The sequence below is a fragment of the Monodelphis domestica genome, chromosome 2 (assembly GCF_027887165.1).
Source record: "Monodelphis domestica isolate mMonDom1 chromosome 2, mMonDom1.pri, whole genome shotgun sequence".
Classification (NCBI taxonomy): Eukaryota; Metazoa; Chordata; class Mammalia; order Didelphimorphia; family Didelphidae; genus Monodelphis; species Monodelphis domestica.
This window is the reverse complement of record NC_077228.1, coordinates 456,957,195-456,981,176: the sequence shown is the minus strand read 5'-3', so window position 1 is coordinate 456,981,176 and position 23,982 is coordinate 456,957,195. Positions and strand designations below refer to the sequence as shown.

The following is a 23,982-nucleotide window of genomic DNA, read 5'->3' as shown; positions in this document are numbered from 1 at the left end:
CTTGCTTTTTGCTGTTACCTTCCTCTCCACTGACTTTTGTTCCTCAATGATCCTTCTTCCTTATCTTCATTGATTTTAATGGACTTAATTGACATTAATTCCTTATCTTCTTCCTTCATGGACTCTTCCTTATCACCAACTCTTTCTGAATAACCTTCCTTCCTCCCTGGTCCTCACTGATCTTTTTTCTTATTGACCATCCCTCACTTACCCTCTTTTCTTACCCTCTATCTTCATTAATTTCCCCCTTATGCTGAGTCTTTCCTTCCTCACTGACCCCTTCAGTGGACCTAGGCTCTTCATTGACTCACTTATCTATCTTTTCTTTCTCTCCTAGACAATAGTCAAAAAGTTTCTTTTCCTTTTTTTTTTAAACCTTTACTTTCCATCTTAGAATAAATACTGGGCATTGGTTCCATGGCAGAAGAGTGACAGGGGCTAGGCAATGGGGGTCAAGTGACTTGCCCAGGGTCACACAGCTAGGAAGTATCTGAGGTTAGATTTGAACCTAGGACCTCCCATCTCTAGGCTTGGTTCTCAATCCACTAAGCCACCCAGCTGCCCCCCAAAAGTTTTCTTTTTAAAGGTTCTAATGCTTGCTTCCCTTGACTCTGTATCTTTCTGTCCCTGCACCTCTCTCTGTATGTCTTTCTATTGGAATTTCTTTCCCTTTTCTTCTCCTTTCATGCTCCCTTAGCAGATTCCTTCCCTTTAAGGGATTTTCCAAGTTATTCAGGGACATGTTATAGGTGGGACCACTGAGGCTGAGTGAGGAAGTGATTCTGAATTATTTGTGGCTCAATTGCTGAGTCTAAAGGGAGTAGTTACTCCTTAGTACAGGTATCCCTTCCACAACACGACTTTCCCCATTGCAGTTTTGATACATTGAGGGTCAGCATAAGAAATTAAATGGGAATTTGGGGAGAGTTTTGAGGAAGCTGAAGACGACACTCAAAGGCCAGCAGGTGACCCAGAAAAAAAGCTTAGAAATGTGTATTTAATAAAAAATGTACAATAAAGGTCTGTAAATACCCCCAAAAAGAAGAGGTAAAAATTCAGACTTCTTTGCTGGCACAAAGGGAAGGCCAAAAAATTTCACATGGATTTTCCAGATCACTGGGGCATGGTGACCCCAGTCCCAGCAAGGTGGAAGGGACAACTGTTCTTCTCAGGTGCTTGGACATCAGGGAAGAGGAGTGGTGGCTTAGGGATGGGGATGAAGAATATCTGTACACTAGGGCCTCCTGGCCAGCTGGACTTGGCCCTTTCCTTCAGCCTGTGATGCTGCTACTGAATTGTGTGATTTTGATCAAATCACTTACCTGTGTCCTCTTATGTAAATCAAGCAATACAACACTTTCTTCCTTCACAATAGCTTGTTGAGTTGCCAGTGTTATCACACCCATTTCATAAATAAAGAAAATGAGATTGATAGAGAACCCTTGATTTAGAATTGGAAGTGACTTTGAAGATCATTTAGACCAACTCATTCATTTTACAGATGAGAAAACTGAGACCCAATGAGGGGGTAGTGACTTGTCCAAGTTCACACAGGTAGTAAGTGGGCAGATCTGGGATTTGAACCCAGGTCCTGTCTTAAATGACTTGCTCATGGTCATGTAGCTAGTAAATAAGTTTTAGAATGGAGATTTGAACTCATTTTTCCAAGGCCAGTACCCTTTCTTCTCCATGATCTTCAGCTCTGAGGTCCCTTTCAGTTTAAAATCCTATCATTCTTTAAGGAGCAGAACCAGGAGAACATCGTACACAGAGACGGATACACTGTGGTACAATCGAATGTAATAGACTTCTCCATTAGTAGAAATGCAATGATTGAGTACAATTCTGAGGGACTTACAAGAAAGAACACTATCCACATTTAGAGGGAAAACTGTGAGAGTAGAAACACAGAAGAAAAACAACTGCTTGATTACATGGGTTGAGGGGATATGGCTGGGGATGTAGACTCTGAATGAACATCCCCATGCAAACACCAACTGGAAATGGGTTTTGATCAAGGACACATGTAATAGCCGATGAAATTACGTATCAGCTGTGGGGAGGGGGGGAGGGGGAAGGAAATAATGTAATTATTGTGACCAAGGAATAATGTTCTAAATTGACTAAATAAATTTAAATTTAAAAATAAAATAAAATCCTATCATTCTTTGATTATTCTCTTTAATCCGTCACCTTTCCCTAAATCAGGCTTGGCCCAGCCTGAAGTGGTAGAAAGAGCAATGGATTTGGAATCCAAAATGTGGGTTTGAATTCAGGCTCTGTTACTATGTGTGACCTTGGGCAAGTCACCACCTCTATGAGCCTCTTTGAAATGAGGGGATTGGACTGGATAATCTCTCCCGTCTCTTCCAGCTCTAAATCCTATGAGTCAAATAGTTCCCCAACGGGCACTGCACCTAAGAAGTCTGAGATTCCCACACCCCCCTTTTCCCCATGAGAGATGGGGAGCCCAGAGAGCCTGGGGATGTCTCCAGAAGCAGCAGGTCCCTGGCCCTCGGTGTGTAGCAATAGAGTTCCACTCAGCTCGTGTTCTCTCCACCCGTCCCAGCCCTGCCTCTGGGCACCCTGGCCCTGTCCCCCTCCCTCTCCTTGGGGCCCAGAGTGCCGAGCACCCCCACGCTTCCCCACCACACACACAGGGCTCAGAAAAGGCATCCCAGTCGTTCCTTCCCCCCCACCCCCCCCAACCCCACCCCAAATTGGCTCCCCATACCACTAGCTCCTATTAGCCAGCGCGGCCGTGGAGGCGGTGGCTTCAGTGGTTCCTGTGCCAGGCCCAGCCCCTCTAAGACGCACCTGTTCTGACCTGCTGAGCAGGTTCCCAAGTTTCTGCTGCCCGTCCGCCAGCCAGCCACGGCGTGGGAAGAGGCTCTGGGGGAGCTCCGAGCTCACAGTCACGGCTTCTGGGGGGGAGCTGCCGGGGACGGGGGAGGGTGTTGCCGGCCCGGGACAGGGGATCCCCTGGCAAGCCCCTCTTTGGCTCCTAAAACAGCCCACCCAGTGGACACAGCCCAGCAGCCAGGGGGCCTTCAGGTGGGGCTGGACAGCTGCCTTTGGGAGCCGCTGGCTTTCTCTTTTCGGAACCAGAGAGAGTGGGGTGGGGGAGATCTCTTCCTTTGGCCCCCACCCCGGGGGGAGGCAGAGAACCCAGCTGACTCCCAAGGCCTGCCTACATGCCTGCCTTCAAGCCTACACTCCTGTCCCAGGAAGTCAAGATGTGGCAGCAGAAGCCGTGGTCGGTGCTACTCCTTGTTGCCTCCTTCACAGGTAAGGCAGCTACCTGAATCGCCTCCTGAGGCACTACCGGCCTCCCTGCCTCCCTCCCTGCCTCTCTGGCTGCTGCCTCCAGCTCCCCCCTCCACTCCCCCCCAAACGGTTCTTTACTCTGAGCCTGCTCCTCTCTGTCCCAGGAAAGCCAGACCTCCTTCCCTTCGCCACTCCCTGGATCCTGTGTCGAGCCACTGGTTCTGGTATTAGGCAGAAAAGCCAAATGCTGTGTCCTGGCCCAGCTATGGGGTGGGGTGGGCTCAGGTATGGAGAAGGGCATTTTGTGTAAGGGAAGGAGGAGAAGGCAGGATGGTCAATGGGTCGTGCCAACGCTGAGAGGCTCCCTGACGCAGCACTAGGCTTCCTTTGCTCATCCCGGCTAGGACTAGGGATTCCCAGTGCCACTGACTCAAGGTTGGGTAGAGTTCCTGGCATCCTGGAAGTAAATGCAAGGGCTTGGCCCTCTCTGCTCTGCCCACAGGAACTGGGGCTGGGATGCCTTGGGGATGTGGGTATCAGGAGCCTTCTGGAGGGCAGGAGGATGCACTGGAAGGGGGCTACCCCTAAGGAGCCCAGCAGCCTCCTTTGCCTCAGCCCCTCCCCTCCTCTGGGCAGACTAACAGGTGCCTGAGTGGTTGTGGTGGGGGTTTAGGTGGGTGGGGGCACTGGGTGGGGCCCCCTCTGGGCAAGGTGTGGTACTCCTGGCTTGGACCTGCAGGGGCTTTGGCTTCTTTGACCCACCTTCTCATCCAAGACCCTTTAATCCTGACTCTTGGAGGAGCAAACACTAGGGATTTTGTCTATAGTTCTAAGGTTGGTGGTGGAAGAATAAGGGTAGGATGGGAAGTGTGGGTTGGGGAGGTCTAGGATCCAAGGATTGTAAATTAGACCTGGAAGAAACCTTAAAGATGTAGTCCAACTCCCAGCGTCTTGTAGTTGGGAAACATGGTCCAGAGCAGAAGAGTGGCTTGACTTGTCTAAGGCCACACCTGTATTGTCAGTGTCAGAATTTGAATCCAAGACTGTCCCAATCCAGTATAAGGGCTCTCCTAAAAGTTACCCCCCCCATCTACTCACTACCCCACCTTGGCCTCAGAATTGTGTAGTCCCAAAGAGGAGGGGGACACAGTAGATTCCCCAGACTTACGAAAGGTCATGGTGGGTCTAAATATTTACAAGTTTTCAGTGGAGTCCCCAGCAAACTACTTGGGGGAGGCGATCGGGACTGGACCTCACTCTGGCCCAGAAAAGCCAGACCCTCCTTCCCTTCCCCACTCCCTGGATCCTATTATGTAGAGAAGCCAATAGCTGTGTCCCCGGCTGGTTGATCCTCAGCTTCCAAGGCCCAAGCACAAGCTCCCGAAGCCCTTTTCCACAGGCCAGTGGAGACTCGGAGTTCTATCTCCCTGACAACAGCTTCTACTGGCTTTGTCCAAGAGGTGGGGCCTAGGCCTTGGGGCCTAGGATCCAGGCAGTCTCTTTCCTGGAGGGCCTCTCCAACCCAGAAGTCTCAGAGAATGAGCTGAAGGGAATTTTAGAATCACTTCATAGATTGGGAAATCGAGGTGAAACAGATGAAAAGCGAACTAATCCCACCAAGGCCTCAAAGCTCTCCAATGGCCAATCAAGCCCTGAAACCCAGGAATCAATTTGCCTCTTTGCCTCAGAGGGAAGGGGGAATGGGCAAGTGTCAAACTCCTTGAGTTCCTGTCGGTGATCATCCACGGGGGTTGTTGGGATGATAGAGGGTTCACTTAGCCTAACGCCTCTCTAAACCAAGAGGCTCTCCACCTGGAGAAAGGAGTTAGATCCCCACAGTTAGATGACTGGTCCTTCCTGCAGCCATTGGGCTAGAGATCTGGACAGAGGGCAGACTCCCTCTAGTATAGAGGGTCAGGCTATCACCCAGACCCTCTGGGCCCTTTCCCTGAAGAAATGGTTTTCCCTAAACTATCGGAATAAGAAGAAATGGTTTTCCCTAAACTATCGGAATAAGTTCCTAGTGCTAGCCTCTAAGGAAGACTCCTCACAAAAGATGGTGGACTAGAAATCAGAAAAAAATTGAAAATTCTTTTTCTAAGCCAGACACTCGCAGGCTGGATGACCTCAAGCAGGTCAGCTCACCCTTTGGCCTTGTTACTTCATCTGTGAAATGAGGGGGTTGGATGGAGCTCTCTGAGGTCCCTACCAGATCTAACATTGTGTGATTTTATAGTTCTCTCATCCTTTGTCTTCCTCTGACAGTCTGGAGGAGGTGAGCCAAATGGGAGATTGGGGGATCTTAGGGAAGGGCTATGGGCCTTTCCTTGGGTGTTTGGGTAGGTGCCTCTGGGAGCTTTTCCCATTTCCTTTTCAAGTGTGACTTTGGGTGCTGGGACCCCTCTTTTTGGCTGGCCTGGTCCCCCTTCCCCACACTCGTGGGCCATTAGAGCATGGAGCCCCAGGGGCCTGGCCCCACCCACCTACTGGCAGGAGAGAAGCCCAGGGAGGAGAGGCGCCAGTAACACCACAGCCCTTTGTCTCTCCTTAATGGGATGAGTTTCCGGGTGAGGTCCCCTCCCAGCCTCCCCTCTCTCCGCCCTGGGGCTGGGGGTGTGTGCATGTAAGTGTGTATGTGTGTGTGTGTGTGGACAGGTAGGGTTCTTTTTCCCTAATAGCATCCTGGTCCCTGACCCCAGAGTTAAGATATATGCTGAGGAGAGCAAGTACAGGACTGCTGGATTTAGGCCAAGGCTATGGGAGACTCAGCCTCCCCTGAGGCTTTGCTCAGTTTCCCTGACTGAAGCTAGTTTCCTAGGAAGGGGGGGGGCCCACAGCCCCTCTTTCTTTGCTTCTGTTTACATAAGATGGGGTAAGGGGCCACTTTCTTCCCCATAGGACTTACCCCAACCCAGAGAACAGAGATGGGAGCTTGATCTCCTGATCAAGAAGGCAGGCTCATGGGGAGCTCTGGCACCCCCCCATGCCCTCTGAAGCATCGAGCCCTTCCTGCCATAGATTTTTTTTTCTGAGGTCTCAGAAAGAGGGTGTACAGTGGTAGGAGGCAGTGTGTAATGGGAGGAGTGCTGACTGGAATTTGAGATTGGGGTTCAACAATTCCCAGTTGTTTAAACATGGGCAAGTCACCTCCATTCCCTTAATCTTCCTTTCCACATCTATCAGACAGGTGTGATCATCCTTCCACTACCCCCCCCCCACCCCAGGGCTTTTATGGGGGAAAGTGCTTTGTAAGATGTTATTAGAGAGGCATTGGTCACTGAGGCCCAAGAAATATGGGGGCTCCATGGGTGCTGGAGCTAGATTCTAACTCATCTCCCTAACTCCAGGACCAGATCTTGATAATCAAATTTTTAAGTCCTAAAAAAAAGAAAGAAATATGGGGGCTCACAAAAGGCTCGTGGGGCCACCCCAGGAATTGGCTTTCCCAAGACATGCGAAGGCCCCCTTTGGATCACACACCACAGGTCTGAGCCCCCCTCCTTCCCCCCATAACTTGATATCACCTTAGGCACAGAGTGCAGCAAGGAACCCAGGCGTCCTGAGCTGTGGCAGCCGCTCTTTGTCCACCACAGTACTGCCTGAAGCCCAGGGAGAGGCAAAAGGGTTCCAAGCTGAGAGGAGACTCTAGAATCCAGACCTGGAACCCAGATTCTAGAATCCATTGCCCAGAATCTCAAGCTGGAATTCCAAGGCCAGAATTGGCCCGTCATCCACCCTCAGGGTGGGGTGGTAGAGACTATAGGGGTGGGGGCAGTACATGCTCTTTCCCTGAGCAGGGCTGGGCTGGGTGATCTTTAAAGTCCCTTCCAAACCAGGAGCTGCTCCCTCAGGTCCCCTCCCTGGAGTGCAGCAGGGCTGGCTTTGTGGGGAGCAGTGAGAGTGGGGAGGGAAGGGGAGGCTGTGACTGGCAGTTGTGGGGAAGGAGGAGGAAGATGGCTGAGGTTGGGAGCTTTGGAGTCCTGGGTCTCCCACCCACAGTGTGGCTGCTTGGGTGACTCAGCCAGGCTCAGACTCTGGCTCCGGGGGGTTTAGGGGACTTATCTACGCTGGGAGCTGTGTCTGGGCCAGAGTTGAGGCTGCCTTCACCCCCCCCTCCTCCCCCAGCCCAGTCCATTGTTCTCAGCCTCTTTTGTGCAGGCAAGCTCGGAGTGGCCCCCTCCTCATCATTAATCTGGCAATGGGCGTCCTGCCCAGGCTGAGAGGTTCTCACTAAGCTGGGGGGCTTAGGGCAATGGGGATGGGAGTTGGATGCGAGGATGGGAAGGCAAAACAGGAGATGGGACTTTCCTGCTTCCCTCACTCAGCCGCCAGCTTCGGGGACCCCGTGCAATATAGGTGATTTTATGGGGTGGGATGGAGAATTGATCATAAGAGGCTTAACTGGGTTCTGTTCTTGACCTCACTGAGTGACATCCCCTTCCTCCCCCCCTACACCTCACACGCACTCATTAACGGAGGAAGAAAGGATGTAAGCATTTATTAAGCTCTTACTATATGTCAAGCTCTGCACTAAGCACTTTTAAAAAGATTATCTCATTTGATCCTCACAAACAACCCTAGGAGGTAGGTGCTACTACTATACTCACTTTATTTTTTTAAACCCTGACCTTCCATCTTGGAGTCAATACTATGTATTGGTTCCAAGGCAGAAGAGTGGTAAGGGCTAGGCAATGGGGGTCAAGTGACTTGCCCAGGGTCACACAGCTAGGAAGTGTCTGAGGCCAGATTTGAACCTAGGACCTCCCATCTTGGAGTCAATACTATGTATTGGTTCCAAAGCAGAAGAGTGGTAAGGGCTAGGCAATGGGGGTCAAGTGACTTGCCCAGGGTCACACAGCTAGGAAGTGTCTGAGGCCAGATTTGAACCTAGGACCTCCCACCTCTGGGCTCTTAATCCACTGAGCTACCCAGATGCCCCCTACTATACTCACTTTAAAGTGGAGGAACATGAGGCAGAGAATAAATCATTTGCCCAGGGTCATGGAGCTAGAAAGTGTCTGAGCCTGGATTTGAACTCAGGTCTTTTTTAGAGTGCTGGACCTGGAGTCAGAAGGATCTGAGTTCAAATCCAGCCTTGGATACTTATTTATTAGCTGTGTGACCCCAGCCAAGTCTCTTAACTTATCTGCCTCAGTTCCCTCAACTGTGAAGTGGAGATAATGATAATAGCACCTACCTCCCAGAATTGAGGATTGAGTGAGATAAAACGATAAAGAACTTAGCACAATGCCTGACACAGCAGATATTCAGCAAATGCTCCTTCCCTGGTCTCCTTCCCCCTTCCTAATTTTGGCCCAACACTTTATCCACCAGGCTGCCTCGCATAGGCTGGAACTGCATGACTGAGGAGAGAGAAGGGTTAACACAAGGATACGAGTCCCCCTTCGCCCCAGACAGGATTCCCCCTTACTCACTGGAACAGGGGGCTGGTTTTTCTAGTGATGGTGTCAGGGGCTGAGGCCCCAGCCAGAATCCCCCGTGGAGGGGCCCACTGGTGAGACTTCAAGAATCTGGAGGACCTCCAGGGAGGAGCTAAGGAGGCCAGAAAATGGGATAGGCACCCCTGCCAGAACCGGGGGACCTCACGCTGTTGTGTGGGGATCTAGTGAAGATTCCTGGCCTTGGAAGGAATTCCTGTACATTTCAGGGCTTCCCCGACTCCCTCCACTCCCCCTAGAGCAAACCCTTCCTCTCTGTCCCCCAGGAAGGGAAAGCTCGAGACCTGAGCGGCCCGGGCGTAGAAAAGGCGTCCTGGCGGCTCACTTTAGCACCAGAGTTCAGAGTCAAAGCCAGTGATTTACAGAGACCAAGGAGACCAAGCCAGAGACATGCGGAAGCAAAGGGATAATAAAAATCAAAATATTTACTATGTGTGCACTGTGTTCTGCAAGCCTGGCACAGTCCTCAGACAGGCACACGAACACAGACACAGACACTCGTGGAAACGTGGCCGGGAGCCCACAGACTCCGAAAAAGACCCTTCCTCCTCTAACTGCGGGGGCTTAGCTAGAGCTGAAGGGTCTGGGGAGGACCCCAGCCTGAAGATGTCCTAAGAGAAAAAGTCTACTAGGAAAAGGATCTCCTGGTTCTGGGGGCCACCCATCCCTCTGTTTCCCTCTTTCCTTCCCTGCCTCAGTTTCCCTCTGTGAGACCATTGTTCATCGATCTCACAAGGAGGAAAGCCCTGCCTTGGGGAGGGAGGGAGGACCAAAAAATAGATGAAGCAGAGACAGTGGATATGGGGGGGGGTGCAGACTAGAAGTGGGTGGGGTGCTTGGAGGGCAGGGCCCTGAAGAGGCCCTTGGGGGCCAGGCTGAGCCCTGGGGGGAGGGGGACAGGGATCCCGTTTGGCCAGTTGGGCTTGTTCTATCCCTTGCGCAAGGTGGCTGCTGTGGTGGTGGCTGGCTTCAGGAGAGGCCTCTGAGTCACCCGTGGCTCCCCGGTCCTGACGACCTGGTGATCCCCATTCAGAGGAGGGGAGGGGAGGACCCAGGACCCGCCAGTCAGTCAGTCTATCAAGGCTGGAAATGGAAACCTGGGAAGTGAGATGCCCGCAGCACCCAGCTTGTTCCTCCTGGCCAGTCCCCTCATGCCCTTGGGGTGACCTCTCAGACTGACTGCTAGTCTCCCTCTGGGTAATGATGTCATCGCCCTGACGCTGGCCGGAGCAATGGGTTGGGAGAGGTAGAGGAGGAGGAGGAGGAGGAGGAGATGGAGGAGACACCACACCCTCCTCAGGCTGGGAGCTAGGACTCCTGGTTTGTTCTGCACCGCAGTAGGGAATTCTGAGGCTCTCCGGCCAGAACCCGGACCCCTAAGGCAGAGGCAGGGAAGCAGCTCCGTCCTAGCCAAACTAGACTACTTGCCCTTGAAATTCCATCTTGATTTTTAGCTGCCTTTGCCCAGGCGGTGCCTCACCCCCTATTTGGAATTCCCTCCCTCCTCACTTTCACTTCTTGGGATTCCCTGAGCTCCCTCCAAAGCACAACACAAACACCACCCCTCCTGGAGCCCTGTCCAGCGCCCTCGGGCATTAGTGCCCCCAGCCCCCCAATTACTCCATGTGGTAGTTCATTCCCCATGTCCATATTTTCCCTCAATAGACTGTAAGCTCCTGGAGGCCAGGGATGGCTTCAGTTTTCTCCATCGTGCCTGGAGAGATGCTTGTTGAAGGAAGGGATGCCTGGGTGGAGGAGAGAGAGGACCAAGTTCAGATGCTGAGGGTTCCTTGGGGTGAGGGGTCCAGTCTAAGTGAAGCCCAGACTCCTGGCCCTCCTCCTCATTTGGGGACCATCTTTGATTTACAGAATAGTCTTGGACAGGACCAGAGCAAGGCTCAGGGTAGCCCATAGCCAACTGGTCTGTGCTGAGACAAGATTTGGAGATTGGGGGGGGGGGGGAGTTTGGATGGGAAGGGAGGGGAAGGAATAAGCATTTTCTCCTCAACAATGAGAATAGTAGGGGGGCTCCTCGCTGTGGGGCTCAGATGGAGGGTCTCACAGACAGCAGAAATCTCACATCTGAGCTTCCAGCGTGGGGCTCACACCCTTGTCTTCTCTGGCTCTTTTGGGGTGGGGGTAATTTCCCTCTCCAGAGTGTAACCCTGGTCCTAAAGTCCATCTGTTCGGGGGCTCTCTCCACCAATAAGGTTACAAGAAGGATTTAGGTCTTGGTTTGAGGGCGCCCTGTGGAGGGAGGTTTGGGGTTCCCTTTGTCTCTGCATGAAACCCTGTGTTTTGAGAAGCTGAGGGAGAGGAAACCTCTGTTAGCCTAGGCAGTCCCCCTTCCCAAGTTCTACCCCCCTGCCTATAGTGAGGCACTGAGGTAATTGGGTGGGAGTGGGAAAAAGCAGAGGGGGGAGGGTAGTTAGCTGGACTCCCAAGGTGAGCTGGGTGGGTCCAACTTAGGTGCAGGCGGCTCAGGGCCCTGGCATCTGGCCCTGCAGGTCTGTCCCGTCCTGTTCTGTCCCTCCCTGCTTTCAGCAGCATCCTCCCTGCCTTTGCTCCTCCCATCTGGGGCCAGAGGACCCCCTGGTTCTAATCCAGGCTCTGTCTAAGCAAGGTCCACCCTACGCAGACTCTCTGTCAGGGCCAATTCTGACCTCTTCTCCCAGGAGACTGCCCTATCTCCTTTCCTCCCGACCCTGGAGAGCTCCCTTTATGTGGGAGTGAAGGGAAGTAGGGAGTGAGAATGAATGGATAGGCTTCCAGCCTGGCCTTCCTCAAATCCCCTGGTGATACCATCCCAGGCTCCCTCCTTTCCCAACCCAATTTTTGTTTGTTTCTTGTTTCTTGACTTGTCTCTTTCTGCAGTCTTCCCTTCTTTCCTTATTCAATTCAAATAGTTAACAGATATTTCTACAAAACTTTCTATAGGCAAAGCATTGTTTGCTGGTTGTTGGGGTTTTTTTAAAATGACAAGGAATTTCAAATGTTCTCAAGGAGTTTATAATCTAATAGTCCCTTTTGCCCATCCTATCTCTCCCCTCTAATCCTTACTGTTCTCTGTCTCTATCACAAGCTCCCTTCTTCCCTCACTCTTAGTAATCATCTCAAACTTCTTTCTTCTAGTGCCTCAGATTTTTCTTTCAAACTATTCTTCATCAGAAGCCTGTGGCCCTTCTTCCCCTTAACTCAAGAGGATTTTGAAGTTGTCTTGAACTCTTTCTTCTCTCATTCTCAGAATTTAATCAATCCAATCCATTTCCCCTCTAAGAAATGTTGCACATCTATCCCATCCTTTCCATTCCCATTCCCAGCACCTTAGTCCCAGGGTCTTTTGCTTGGATTATTTAAACCACTGCCTCTAGGCCTCCTCATCCTCATCCCCTCACTCAAACCCATTTTCTATCATGCTCTTGTCAAGTTAATCTTTCTAAAATAAAATGTTTTAAAGGATAGGTGGTATGGTATATTAGGAAAAGCTGGGTACCCATCAAAGGACCTGAATTAGAATCCTACTTTAGATACTTTTAAGCTGTGTACCCTGGAAAATGCACTTGCCTATTTGACTGCCTCAGTTTCCCTAATTTATAAGTAAGGATAATAATAGTTAGCATTTATATATTACCTTAAAGCATATAAAGAGTTTGACAAATAGTATCTCATTTGATCCTCACAACATCCTTGGGAGGTAGGTGCTGTTATCCCAACTTTTACTGACAAGGAAATTGGGGCAAGCAGAGGTTAAGGGATGTGTCTAAGATCATACAACTAGTAATAGTAGTAAATAATAAAATAGTAAAAAATTTTAAAAATTCAGAATTTGAACTCATGTCCTTCTGACTCTAGTACTCTATCAGCACTTCCAACTTCACACGGTGATTGAGTAAAACATTTTGCAAATCTTAAAAGGCTACATAAATGTGTTATTGTTATAATTATTTACCTCATCAGGTAGTTGTGATGAAAATGCTTTGCAAATACTGAAAGCAATAAATGGTAACTATTTATTGTAGGTGTCACAGTGGATGGGGTGCTGCACCTGAAGTCAGGAAGACTCATCTTGATTTTCAAATCTGACCTCAGACACTCTTACTAGCTGTGTGACCCTAGGCAAGTCAATTAACCCTGTTTGCCTCAGTTTCCTCATCTGTAAAATGAGTTGCAAAAGGAAATGGCAAACCACTCCAAAATCTTTCCCAAGAAAACCCCAAAAGAAGTCATAAAAAGTTGGACATGACTGGAATGACTAGACAACAAAATTGTCATCTTATTACTTACCTGATCAAAAGCCTACCATGGCTCTTTTTTCCTTTCCATATCATATGAACTGTTTTGTTTGGTTTCAGTACTTGCCTTCTACATATAATCTATCTCCACCCTCTCTATCAAATTATTTCCTACTACTCCCTATCACACGCCCTCAACTCTTGTCAAGCTGGTCTCATTGTCCCACAGATACATTATTCTTATCCTGGCATCCTCCTCCTCTCACATTGCCCTCTATCCTGAGTCAATGGCTGTACTCACCCGGCCAAATTCTAGCCATCTCAACTGAAGTCTTGTCCATTTCACCATTACTCTTGCCCAGAATGATCTCCCCTTTTATTGCCCCTCTAAGACTTAACATCTGTATGCCAGACACAATTCACTAATTACTTCATTGTGTCTGTGTGTCTTCTCTTCCCAATAAGATTTCAAGTGCCTTGAGGGCAAGAACTATGTCATACACATCTCTGGACCTCAATATCTTCCACTGTAAAATTAGGGGGTTGAACTAGATAATTGACTTCTCTCTAATTCTATGACTGTCCTCCATAATGGCTACACAGTGCCTTGATAGTGGCCACAACTTGGAGCCCATTCATTGCTGCTTCTCTTTGGAATTCCAGATGGAATGACCAGATCCTCAGAAGCAGGTTGGGGACATCCCCATCATGCCAGACCATTGGGTGAATTTCCAGGTCCCTCTTTCCCTTCCCATCCCAACCAGGCTAGACCTCACTTCTGTGTCCGGGATCCTGTTCTCTCCATCTTCAACTTTGACCTCATTAACATCTCTGTTTTCTACTAGGACCTTTCCTGTCCTTGACAACTTGCTCATTCCTGCCTCTGTGACTTTGCTCAAGTCGTCCTTCCTCCATGGAACATCTGTTTCTCTCTACTAATCTACAGAATGGGATGATTTCTGAAGCCCTTTCCAGTTCTGATATTCTGTGATTCTGATCTGGATTCAAACTCCAGCTCAGCTAGGTACTACTTGTGTGACCCAAAGACTGTCTGTGGAGTCAGAAGACCTCGGTTCAAATTCTACATCTAAGGAGTAGCTAGTGGATAGAGCTCCAAGCCTGGAGTCAGGAGGACCTGGCTTCAAATTTGACCTTAAATATTTCCTGGTTGAGCGACCCTGGCCACATCACTTAACATCAGTTACCTAGTCCTTACTGCTCTTCTGCCTTAGAATCAATACTTAATATTGATAAGACAGTTTTGTTTTTTTAATCCCACCTTTGATGCTTACTACCAGTGTAATCTTGAGCAAGTCATTTAACAAACCTTGACCTCAGTTTCCCCATCTGTTAAATTAGGAGATTAGACCAGATAATCTCTCAGGTCTCTTTCAGCTCTAAATTTTTGATGTTGTTCCTAAATTTTGGACAAATCCCTGAACCTCTAAGATTCCATTTTCCAGATGAACTAGATTGTCTCTAAGAACCTATGGTTCTTTATGTCTTTCTAGATCTTGAAATTCAGCTTCTCCTAGAACTGAAGATTTAGAGATAGAAGTTATTTATAGATAATCTAATCCAATCACCTATTCTTATAGATTTGAGAGAGGTAAGGCCCAAAAGAGTTAAACGCTTTGTTGGAGATCATATGGGCAGTTAGCAGCAGAGCTGAGATTTGAATTCAGGTCCTATGCCTCCAGATTTCATATACGCCATATTGCCATTCAATATCTGTTTCTTTTTGTGGCTCTGGATAGGAATAATCAGCCCTTCAGAACACCAGAGAGCTGAACCTGGTATTATTCATCCATCTTTCCCCAGGAAGTTACCATTATTGATTCCCTCCCATGTCTTCGTTTACTCATCTCCTGTGAGGTGTAGAGAATTTAAGTGGGTTGTCCAAAATCCTACCACTAAAAAGCATTAGAGGTGGGATTTGAACCCAGATTTTCTTGCCAAATACAGACTAGGACAGGGTACGGTCCATAGGAACTAAGTCATTTGCCAGTGGTTACTCAGGGAGTAAATAGCAGGGCTAGGTTTGAAAACTGAGGTCTTTGGACTCTCCAGTTCTTTGTATCATCTTCCCTTTCTCAAGTCCCTTTATTTCTCTAAAAGCTTATTTCCTTGACTGTGAAATGGGGAGTAAGATCTGACCTGCGGATCAGATGAGGTCAAGAAGAATCTCTGGATGCAAATTATTGTGATTCCTTTTGCAGGGCATGTTTCCTTTTCCCATGTGTTTCTGTTTAATCACATGGGGCGACAGTTTTCATCCTTAGGAGAATAGAGATTCCCTGACTGGCTTGGTAGCATCTCTCACCATGGCTCTTCCTCCATGTTTCCCTGCAGGTTTGTGCCAAGCTGGTAAGCTGGAGACAACACCTCTGGTTACTGTGGTCCTGGGTCAAGATGCAGAGCTGCCATGTTTCTACAGGGGAGAGCCCGAAGAGCAGGTGAAGCAGGTAGCTTGGGCACGAGTGGAAGAAAAAAAGGGGCCAACAGAATTGGCATTGCTACATGACACGTACGGTCTGCATGTGGGTTCTTCCTATGATGGGCGAGTGGAGCGGCCGCCATCACCGCGAGATCCTAATGATGGTGCCATCCTCTTGCGGAATGCTGTGCAAGCTGATGAGGGTGACTATGAGTGCAGAGTCAGCACCTTCCCTTCCGGCAGTTTCCAGGCTGGGCTCCATCTTCGAGTGCTTGGTGAGTGGGTGGGTGCCGAAGTCTGGGAAAGGGAAAATGGAAGATAGGAGTCAGGGACCTGAGGATCAGGCAAAGAGTCCTAGAGAGATATTAAAGCAGAATGTGAGATCAACGGGAACCTTAAAGATTTACTGGCCCAATTCCCTTAATGTGACAAAAGAAAATGAATTTTAGAGAGATGAAGTGACTTATCCAAGAAGAGCCATAACTAGAACTTCAGTTTGAATCCAAGTCCAGTGCTTCTCAAGAGAGAGCAGAGTTATACTAGGAAAGGCACTGGATTGAGAATCAGAGGATGAGTCCCAGATCTTTGTTCCTTAAGAACTATGTGATAATATCAGGCAAATCATTTCCTTTCTATGGATCTTGGTTTCCTCTACTGTAAAATAAGCTAACTAGGCTAGATATTGTCAAATTTTTCCTTCAGTTATCCCATAACTTATAAGGAATAGAACTTCCTGAGTCTCAGTTTCCTGATCTGTAAAATGGAGATAACATTAACATCAATGTGAGTTATTTCCACAAGAAGAACTAAATTATGATTGAAAGTTATAAAACAGCCCATTTGAGGGAATGGCACCATTTCTTCCATTTTTTTTAACCGTTACCTTCTGTCTTAGAATCAATACTGAATTCCAAGGAATGTTCCAAGGAAGAAGAGTGATAAGAGCTAGGCAATGGGGATTGTGAGTTGCCTAGAGTCAAAACAACAAGGAAGTGACTAAAGTCACATTTGAACCCAGGACCTCCCATCTTTACTGATACATTTTCAATCAACATTGTATATTAGTTCCAAGGAAAAACAGTGGTAAGGACTAGGCTGGGGATTAAGTGACTTGCCCAGGGTTACACAACTAGGAAGTGTCTGAAGTCAGATTTGAACCCAAGAGCTCACATCTTTAAGTCTGGCTCTCAATCCACTGAGCCACCCAGCTGCCTAAGGGAGTGATGCATTTTCAAGCCAACAACTGAATGAAATGGATTTATCGCCTAAACAACCATTTACTCAGATGGTCCTGGGCAGGATATCCTAATGGACACCTTTCATTTGGACTTGTCTGGTCACTCGAGGTCCCCTCTCCCATAAAGTACTATATTCTCTGCCTCCTCCCTACTTTATAAGGATGCTTCAGGAGTAGGTGAGATGATAAAAGTGCTGAGCTTTGGATTGCTTTGGAAAGAAGGTATTATATACGTAGGAGAACCGCACTGATCTGGAAGTCCCTTAGCTGGCAAGTAAGACCATCAGAAACATAGTCTGGCATCCAAAGGGAGGGATAGAGAGCAAGACATGGATTGGGGAAGCGATGAAGCGGTAAGAGAAGATCAGAGGGATCCAGAAACAGGTAGCAGACCATTTCTCAGTAAAGACAAAATCAGAGCTGGGAATATATGCAACAGCCAGGATGGCTTGTTCCAGGGGAGCCTAGGATACGTATCTCCTGGGCAGGGCAGAGCAAGGCAAGGCAAGAGTCAAAGAGAATGTCGGGGACCAGGTGGGTTTTCTGTAGGGGGGAAGGTGGTAGGAGAGAGTCGGTGTATCAGACCAGCAATAGGGCCAAGTTTTTACCTCATGAGTTCTCTCCCTTTCCCTCCATCCCCCATAGTGCCCCCTCTGCCCACCCTGAACTTGGGTCCTGCCCTAGAAGAAGGCCAAGGTCGCACACTGGCAGCCTCCTGCACAGCCGAAGGCAGCCCTATGCCCAATGTGACCTGGGACACAGTGGTCAAGGGTTCATCTACTAGACGCTTTTCTAGTCACCCAAGATCAGCTTCGGTCACCTCAGAATTCTACCTGGTACCAAGCCGGACTATGAATGGGCAGCCCATCACCTGTGTGGTGTCTCACCCTGGTCTGCCAGAGAGCAAAAGGATCACACACACGCTTCAGGTTGCCTGTGAGTCCCTGGATACTGAGTGGGGTGAGGGGTGATGGGGCAGAAAAGGCACTGGGGGCACAAAGAGAATGTGTCCAGGAGACCCTGAACCCAGGAAAGTTGAGGGGGACCAGGGCCTGGGATGGACTCATCAGTCAGCATTTCCTCATGACTGGAAGAGGTAGGCTCTGTAGAACCCCAAAAAGTTTGAGACAAATCCCTGCCCTCAAAAAGTTTCCCATCCTGTTGGGAACCCTGACCTGACCCAGAATGCAGGGCCCTACCAAATGCTCCCTCTGCATATATCTCCCACTCAGAGTGGCCTGGAGGGTCAGGAGAGGCTTCATGCCAAAGATGAGCCTTGAAGGATCACACAGCTTTGGAGAGGTGGGGAGGAAAGGGGCAGAGGGTGTGTCATGTGGGACAGAAGCTTCATTTTCTCACTTTCTCTCCCTTGTTCTTCTCTGGCTCCATAGTTCTTGCTGAAGCCTCTGTATGGGGCCACGAAGACCCTGAGCTGTGGCACGTGGGTAGGGAAGGGGTGATGCTTAAGTGTTTGAGTGAAGGGCAGCCTCCACCCTCCTACAACTGGACTCGGTGAGTGGAAACCCTGTCCTAGGCACGTTGGGGAAAGGATGAAAGGGGAGAGTCACATCCCCATCCCGGAGGGTGGGAGGCTCCTTTTCAGAGTTTCAGAAGCAGGCTGTAGAAGGGCTCCCCTGGCTCTTTTCTAGGGTCTGGTAGGGGAGGCAGCCCTCTCCCATGTATTAGAGAAACCATCCCTGGGCACACTGGGATAGCCATGTAAGCCTGTGCTCTCTGGGATGAGGTAGGCAGGCGCAGGAGTGGTTAAAGTGGCCTTGGGCCTGAGGATATGACCATCTAGCTTGCCATGCAGCATCATACATGTTGGAGCATGCGCCCTTTCTATGTACAAGTGAACGCAGGGGAGTGTGAGCTTTGCTTTGTGGGACTTACTGACATGTGTGTGGCCCGCTGTGGGCTTGCCCTTCTGCAGGCTCCTGGGTGATGTGATGAGTGTGGGAGCGTGTGGGATGGCACGTGTGTAGATCTCCCCCGGTGCAGGGTGGGGGTGCCCAGGTCAGGCTGGGCAGCGGGGGGGAAGGGGCCTCTGCCCAGACCCGTGCCCAGACCTGCCCAGGGGAGGGAGGGGCACCGTGGGAACCGGCCGGCGGCTCTGGGTGACGTCACCATGGGGGGGTGAAGGAGCTGCCTGGGCACGTCGGCAGCAGCACTAGCAGTCTCGCCTGGTCTGGCCGGCACCCATCAGCCTCCTCTGCCCTCTCAGGCTGGATAGGCCTCTGCCCAGCGGGGTGCGAGTGGATGGAGGCACCCTGGGCTTCCCCCCACTGACTCCTGAGCACAGCGGTACCTACGTCTGCCATGTCAGCAATGAGGTCTCTTCTCGGAACAGCCAGGTCACCGTGGCTGTCACAGGTGAGTTGGGCCTTGGGAAATTATAGGGCAGGGCCTGGGTAAAACCAGAGCAGGCGGGTGGCGCCATGGCAGAGGGAAGGTCGGAGACAGGTGAGGAAGCAGGATGGGGAATGACAAGAATCATCATCATGCGTCCACGAGCATTCATTAACGTCCCGGGAGCTTGGCCAGTGGCGCTCCATTCCCTCAGCACGTGCCCCCATTGGCCAGGCCTTCCCTAGAGATAAAAGCCTGCTGGGTTCCAGCCCTGGGTTGGGCACTACCATGGAATTTACATGCTGAGGACCTTAATTGGATTGTGGGGGAGTCATTCACCTGCCCCTCCTTTCTTGTCCCCCCAAGTGAAGCCAGAAGCCAGGCCGGAGGAGAGGTTCGGGCTATGGGGAGGGGGCAGCGTTCTTCATGGATGGGAGAGCCTGAGCTCCTCTGGCCCCTTGTGATGGGTGGTCCCCTCTCTGGCCCTCAGCAGAGAACGAAGCCCCACCCGTCGACGTGGACGTGGTTTCGGCCTCCATGGTGGCTGTAGGAGTGATTGCTGGCCTGCTGCTTTGCCTTCTGGTCGTGGTGGTGTTGCTCATGTCCAGGTACCACCGACGCAAGGCCCAACAGATGACCCAGAAATAGTAAGTGCCGCCGCCGCCGGGAATTACTGGAGAATCAATGTCAGGGCAAGAGGCCAAACAGCAACAAGGGAGAGAAGAGACGAGGACCCGAGGATCGTAGATTTGGAGAGGAGAAAGCGGGGAGTTTGAGGGGTGAAGGGCCTACAGGGACAGACGCTGGCATGGGAGGATGGGCATGCAGGAGGGAAATTAGAAGGAATGCCATGAGGATAACAGCTGGGCATGGGAAGCAGAGGGACCAAAGACCATTAATAGAAAGGCCTGAGATGTGTGCTAACAGCCAGTTATCGATGGCTTTCCCATGAGCCTCAGAGCTTGCTGCAGCTTCCTCTACCTCGAAGGCTGTTCCTTCCTCCTTGCACCGCCCTCCACCACTGACCTCATTCTCTGTCTGTTGAAATCCTCTGGCTCCTCCACCTTCCTGATCCCCTTGGCTGGAAGGGCTCTTTCCCTCCTCTAAAATCTCAGAGTATTTTGTTCGTACCTGTCTCGGGCACTTCCCTCTCCTGTAGGTAGGAGAAGGAGACCTGGTTTGTGTCCCCCGATAGTCTGCAGGCTCCATGAGAATGAGACTCCTGGCCATTCCTTTGCACATAGCAGGCACTTGATAAATATTTGTGCAATGAATGAATGCCCAGCTGCTTGCATACTTCCAGACGGCTGAGCCTCTCCTTCCTACCCAGACACTGGAGTCATCCAGGCCCTCTCAGACAGAAAGCCTCACCCACAGGGGCCAGGACTCCCACCTCCGCTGAGCCAGGCCAGGGTGCCCCTTGAATTCTGGGGATTGCCTCCCTCTCCTCTGGGGGAACCTCCTCCAGGGGTTAGTGTTCTGCCCCTAATGAAGGGTAATGTCTTTCTTGGCCAGCGAGGAGGAACTGACCTTGACCCGGGAGAACTCCATCCGCAGGCTGCACTCCCACCACTCGGAGCCACGGAACCAGGTGGGTGACAGGTGTCTTTGTCTACACCTGGAGCGTGTGCATGCCTGAGCCAGCTGTGTGTGTGTGTGTGTGTGTGTGTGTGTGTGTGTGTGTGTGCCCTTCCCCAAGAGACAAGAGGTGAAAAGGCTCCCTCTCCTGGCCTGAGTGTCGTCTCGTGAGGGGCTGGGGTATAAAGATGGAAGGAGTCAGGCTTAGGGGATCTGCTCTGGTTTCCTGGGTTTTGCTGCTCTGTTGGTAGCCGTCCCAGGAAAGACGGAGATTCTATAAGCTGGGACTTGGATTGTGATTCTACAAGGGCGTTGGTATGCTTTGGAGGAGTCTGACCAAGGCAGAGACCGGACCGATCCCTCTTGGGGGATGGGATCCTGTCTTCTCTGGGCTGCTGAAGACGCTGAGAACTTAGTTAGCAAAGGATGGAGCTTCTTCTGGTGAGACCAGCCCAGAGCAAGGGCCAACCTCTTTCAGGGACGGAGACCCTGATGGCATGTTAAGTGCAGCAGGAAGCTCCTGGTTGGCTATCCTCTTATCGGAAAGGGGGTGAAGTGGGGCAGAAAGGAGGGGGAAGGGGAAGGATAGGGTGGACTGGGGCAAGGAGATCATATCAGAGAGGAGGCCGGTGGGAAGAAGCCAGAAGGGCAAAGCCTTGAAGGGACGAGGTTGGAAGGGAGGAGATAAGGGGGAAAGGTTGGGTTCTGGGGGGGAGGCTGGAGGCCCCCTTCTGATCCCTCCCCCTTGTCCGGGCCTTGCAGCCTGAGGAGAATGTAGGGCTTCGAGCTGAGGGCCACCCTGATAGTCTCAAGGACAACAGTAGCTGCTCTGTGATGGTGAGGCCCGGGCCCCACCTGTGTCCCTCTAACCTCCCTCCCTCACCTCTTCCCTGCCCCATCCCTCCTTAACTGTTCCCTCCTCCAGGTCAGCATGGGTACCCTATAGCCTCCCTCCCTGCCCCACTGCATTCAGCCTCAGCCCCATCCTTGGCTCCAACCCAGACCTGTATATCTAGTGCACCTTTGATCCCCTTGTCTTTCCCCCACTCCCAATGGACCAACATTAAATGAAAGGAGGTAGAGGAAGGGGTACTCCGTGACCTTAAGCCCCATCTAAACAACACCCCCTTCTGCCTGACCTCTGAGCCCAACATTCCCTGGCCCATCTCATCTCCCCAGTCCCTCACCCTTGACCTCTGACCTCTGACCCTTTCCCATGCTCCCCTCTGGCCCCTATTCTGCCCCTTGACTTACCTACCACACTATTGACCCCTGACATGACCTAGTTCTGGCACTGTGTCAACAGAGCGAAGAGCCCGAGGGCCGAAGTTACTCCACTCTGACCACAGTGAGGGAGATCGAGACCCAGACGGAGCTGCTGTCACCAGGCTCTGGACGGACGGATGAGGAGGAAGATCGAGACGCGGGAATCAAGCAGGCCATGAACCACTTTGTTCAGGAGAACGGAACTCTTCGAGCCAAACCCACGGGCAATGGCATCTACATTAATGGACGGGGACACCTAGTCTGACCCTCTGCCCGGCTGCTGCCTCAACTATCCCGGGCCCTCTGTGGACCCATGTTGGGAGACGTTTGCCTGGCCTCACACCCGGCACCCCTAAGACAAAGGCCTGTGGCCCCGTTGACCTCTGGCCTGTTCCCAGCCAACCCCACTTCCAGCTTCTATTTAGAGGTACCCCTCTGGGCTCGGCCTCTCCTGGTGCTAGTCAGTGTGTGTGTGTGAGTGTGTGTGTGTGTGTGTGTGTGTGTGTGTGAGTGTACTTGAATGAATGAATGAGTGAACCATGGTCTGGGTGACTGTGTCAGAGGGCAGGGGTGTGTGTGTGTGTGTGTGTGTGTGTGTGTGTGTGTGTGTGTGTGTGTAACCATGCTCGTGAGGCCGTGTCTGGGTGATTGTGTGTGTGTGAGAGAGAGCTCACTTCTGACCACTGCCTGTGTACATTGGCTAGACTTTCAGACCCTAAACAGTATTATAAAAACAAAGGAAAGCTCAGAGACGAGGACATCCCAGAGGAGTGCCGGACAAGGGCTGGGAGAGACGCAGAGACAGCCGGAGTAGGAAGCAGGACTTCCTCCTGACTGGGGAGCAGGGCTCCCCTAGGCTGGCTCTGGTGAGGGGTACCACGCTTGGCTTGGATGGTTGGCAGTTTCTCGGGGTCCACTGGCTGCTCCTAGAGCCCGCCCTCTTGTGGCAGAACGACTTTGTTACAGATAGACCGGCAAGGCTGTTTCTGAATGTCAGATGGCACATCTAGAGGCAAAAGGGACTTCCACCTCCCCCTCCCATTTCACAGAAAAGAAAACCGAAGCCCAGGACGACTAAGTGATTCACTCACAGTCACAGAGGCGGGGGCAGCTGGGGGCCAGAGTGGAGAGAGCGCCAGGCTTGGAGTCAGGAAGACTCCTCTTCCCAAGTTCAAATCTGGCCCCGGACACTTCCTAGCTGTGTGACCCTGGGCAAGTCACTTAATCCTGTTTGCCTCAATTTCTTCATCTGTAACATGAGCTGGAGAAGAAGATAATAATCTACTCCAGCATCTCTGCCGAGGAGAGACGGACACAACTGAAAAGACTGAAAAACAAAGAGGCAGTAAATAGGGCAGTGGGACTTCTGGCAGGAGCAAGTACTCTTCCCACTGTACTACAATGCCTTTCTTGCTTGTAAATAGGACTTTTTGTAAGCTTAATTCCTTATTAAATGTTTAAGGGAAGCTTGCTATTTAAGGGATTCCTGAAGGAAAGAATCCTAGGATGTTTGGCCCCATTCCTCCTCCTAGCCCCTTCTGTGTCTTCCTCTGTTTCTCTAGCTATGACCAGCTTTGGGGGAGCATTGGAAAAAGGGTTCCTGGGTTATCATTTGCAGTACTGGCAGAGAGGGAACATAGAGCCAGAGGAGGGTCATAGTTTGGGCGAATGGAGGTGGTTTGGACAGGAACAGCCTTCTTTTCCTGGGGATCTCCGTCACTGAACTTCTAACATCCAGACAGCAGTTTCCATGGGCAACCGGGGCTGGAGGGAGGTTGTGGTCCCCAAGGCTCAAACCTTTTCTTGGGTGCCTCCTGACACTCACACTGTGTCCTTAGTCACAGCTGGGCAGACCCAGGGGCTTCGTGAAGCAGGACAAACCCTGGCTTGGGGGAATGTGCCAAATGCCAATATCTGGAGGAAAAGATACTTGACCTTTGTTTCCTCACCCTACCTCAGAGGACTGGGGGAGATGGTGTGAGTGTGCGTATGTGAATAGAGACACAGATGCCAACTCCCTTTCCTGGCCCTCTTGGACAGCCTGGAGTTTGCAAGATGACCCAGTGGAACATAAGTCCGACCTGTAGATAGCATGTAAATAGTTTACAGCGGAGCCCTCCCCACCTGTCCTTCCTAAATAAAACTCCCTCAAACTTG

The 23,982-nt window shown here is 50.8% G+C and overlaps 1 protein-coding gene and 1 long non-coding RNA gene across 6 annotated transcripts; both read left to right on the top strand.

Moving 5' to 3' along the window:
- The first annotated feature begins 3,181 nt into the window (after positions 1–3,181).
- Positions 3,182–23,982, top strand: NECTIN4 (nectin cell adhesion molecule 4). 4 transcript variants are annotated; one of them, XM_056819074.1, is made up of 9 exons: positions 3,182–3,288; positions 15,311–15,670; positions 17,278–17,568; positions 18,024–18,144; positions 18,857–19,005; positions 19,475–19,628; positions 20,497–20,572; positions 21,322–21,396; positions 21,866–23,982. In XM_056819074.1, the coding sequence occupies exons 1-9, from the start codon at positions 3,195–3,197 to the stop codon at positions 22,088–22,090; spliced, it is 1,545 nt and encodes a 514-aa protein (XP_056675052.1). In that variant the 5' UTR covers positions 3,182–3,194; the 3' UTR covers positions 22,091–23,982. The 4 variants fall into 4 exon arrangements, with proteins under 4 accessions (XP_056675052.1, XP_056675051.1, XP_056675054.1 ...); XM_056819073.1 differs by having other exon boundaries at positions 19,472–19,628; XM_056819076.1 differs by lacking the exon at positions 21,322–21,396.
- LOC130457489 (uncharacterized) lies at positions 5,108–9,154 on the top strand. 2 transcript variants are annotated; one of them, XR_008916729.1, is made up of 3 exons: positions 5,108–5,402; positions 5,504–5,542; positions 8,602–9,154. It is a non-coding gene; the product is annotated as an uncharacterized LOC130457489 (long non-coding RNA). The 2 variants fall into 2 exon arrangements; XR_008916728.1 differs by lacking the exon at positions 5,504–5,542.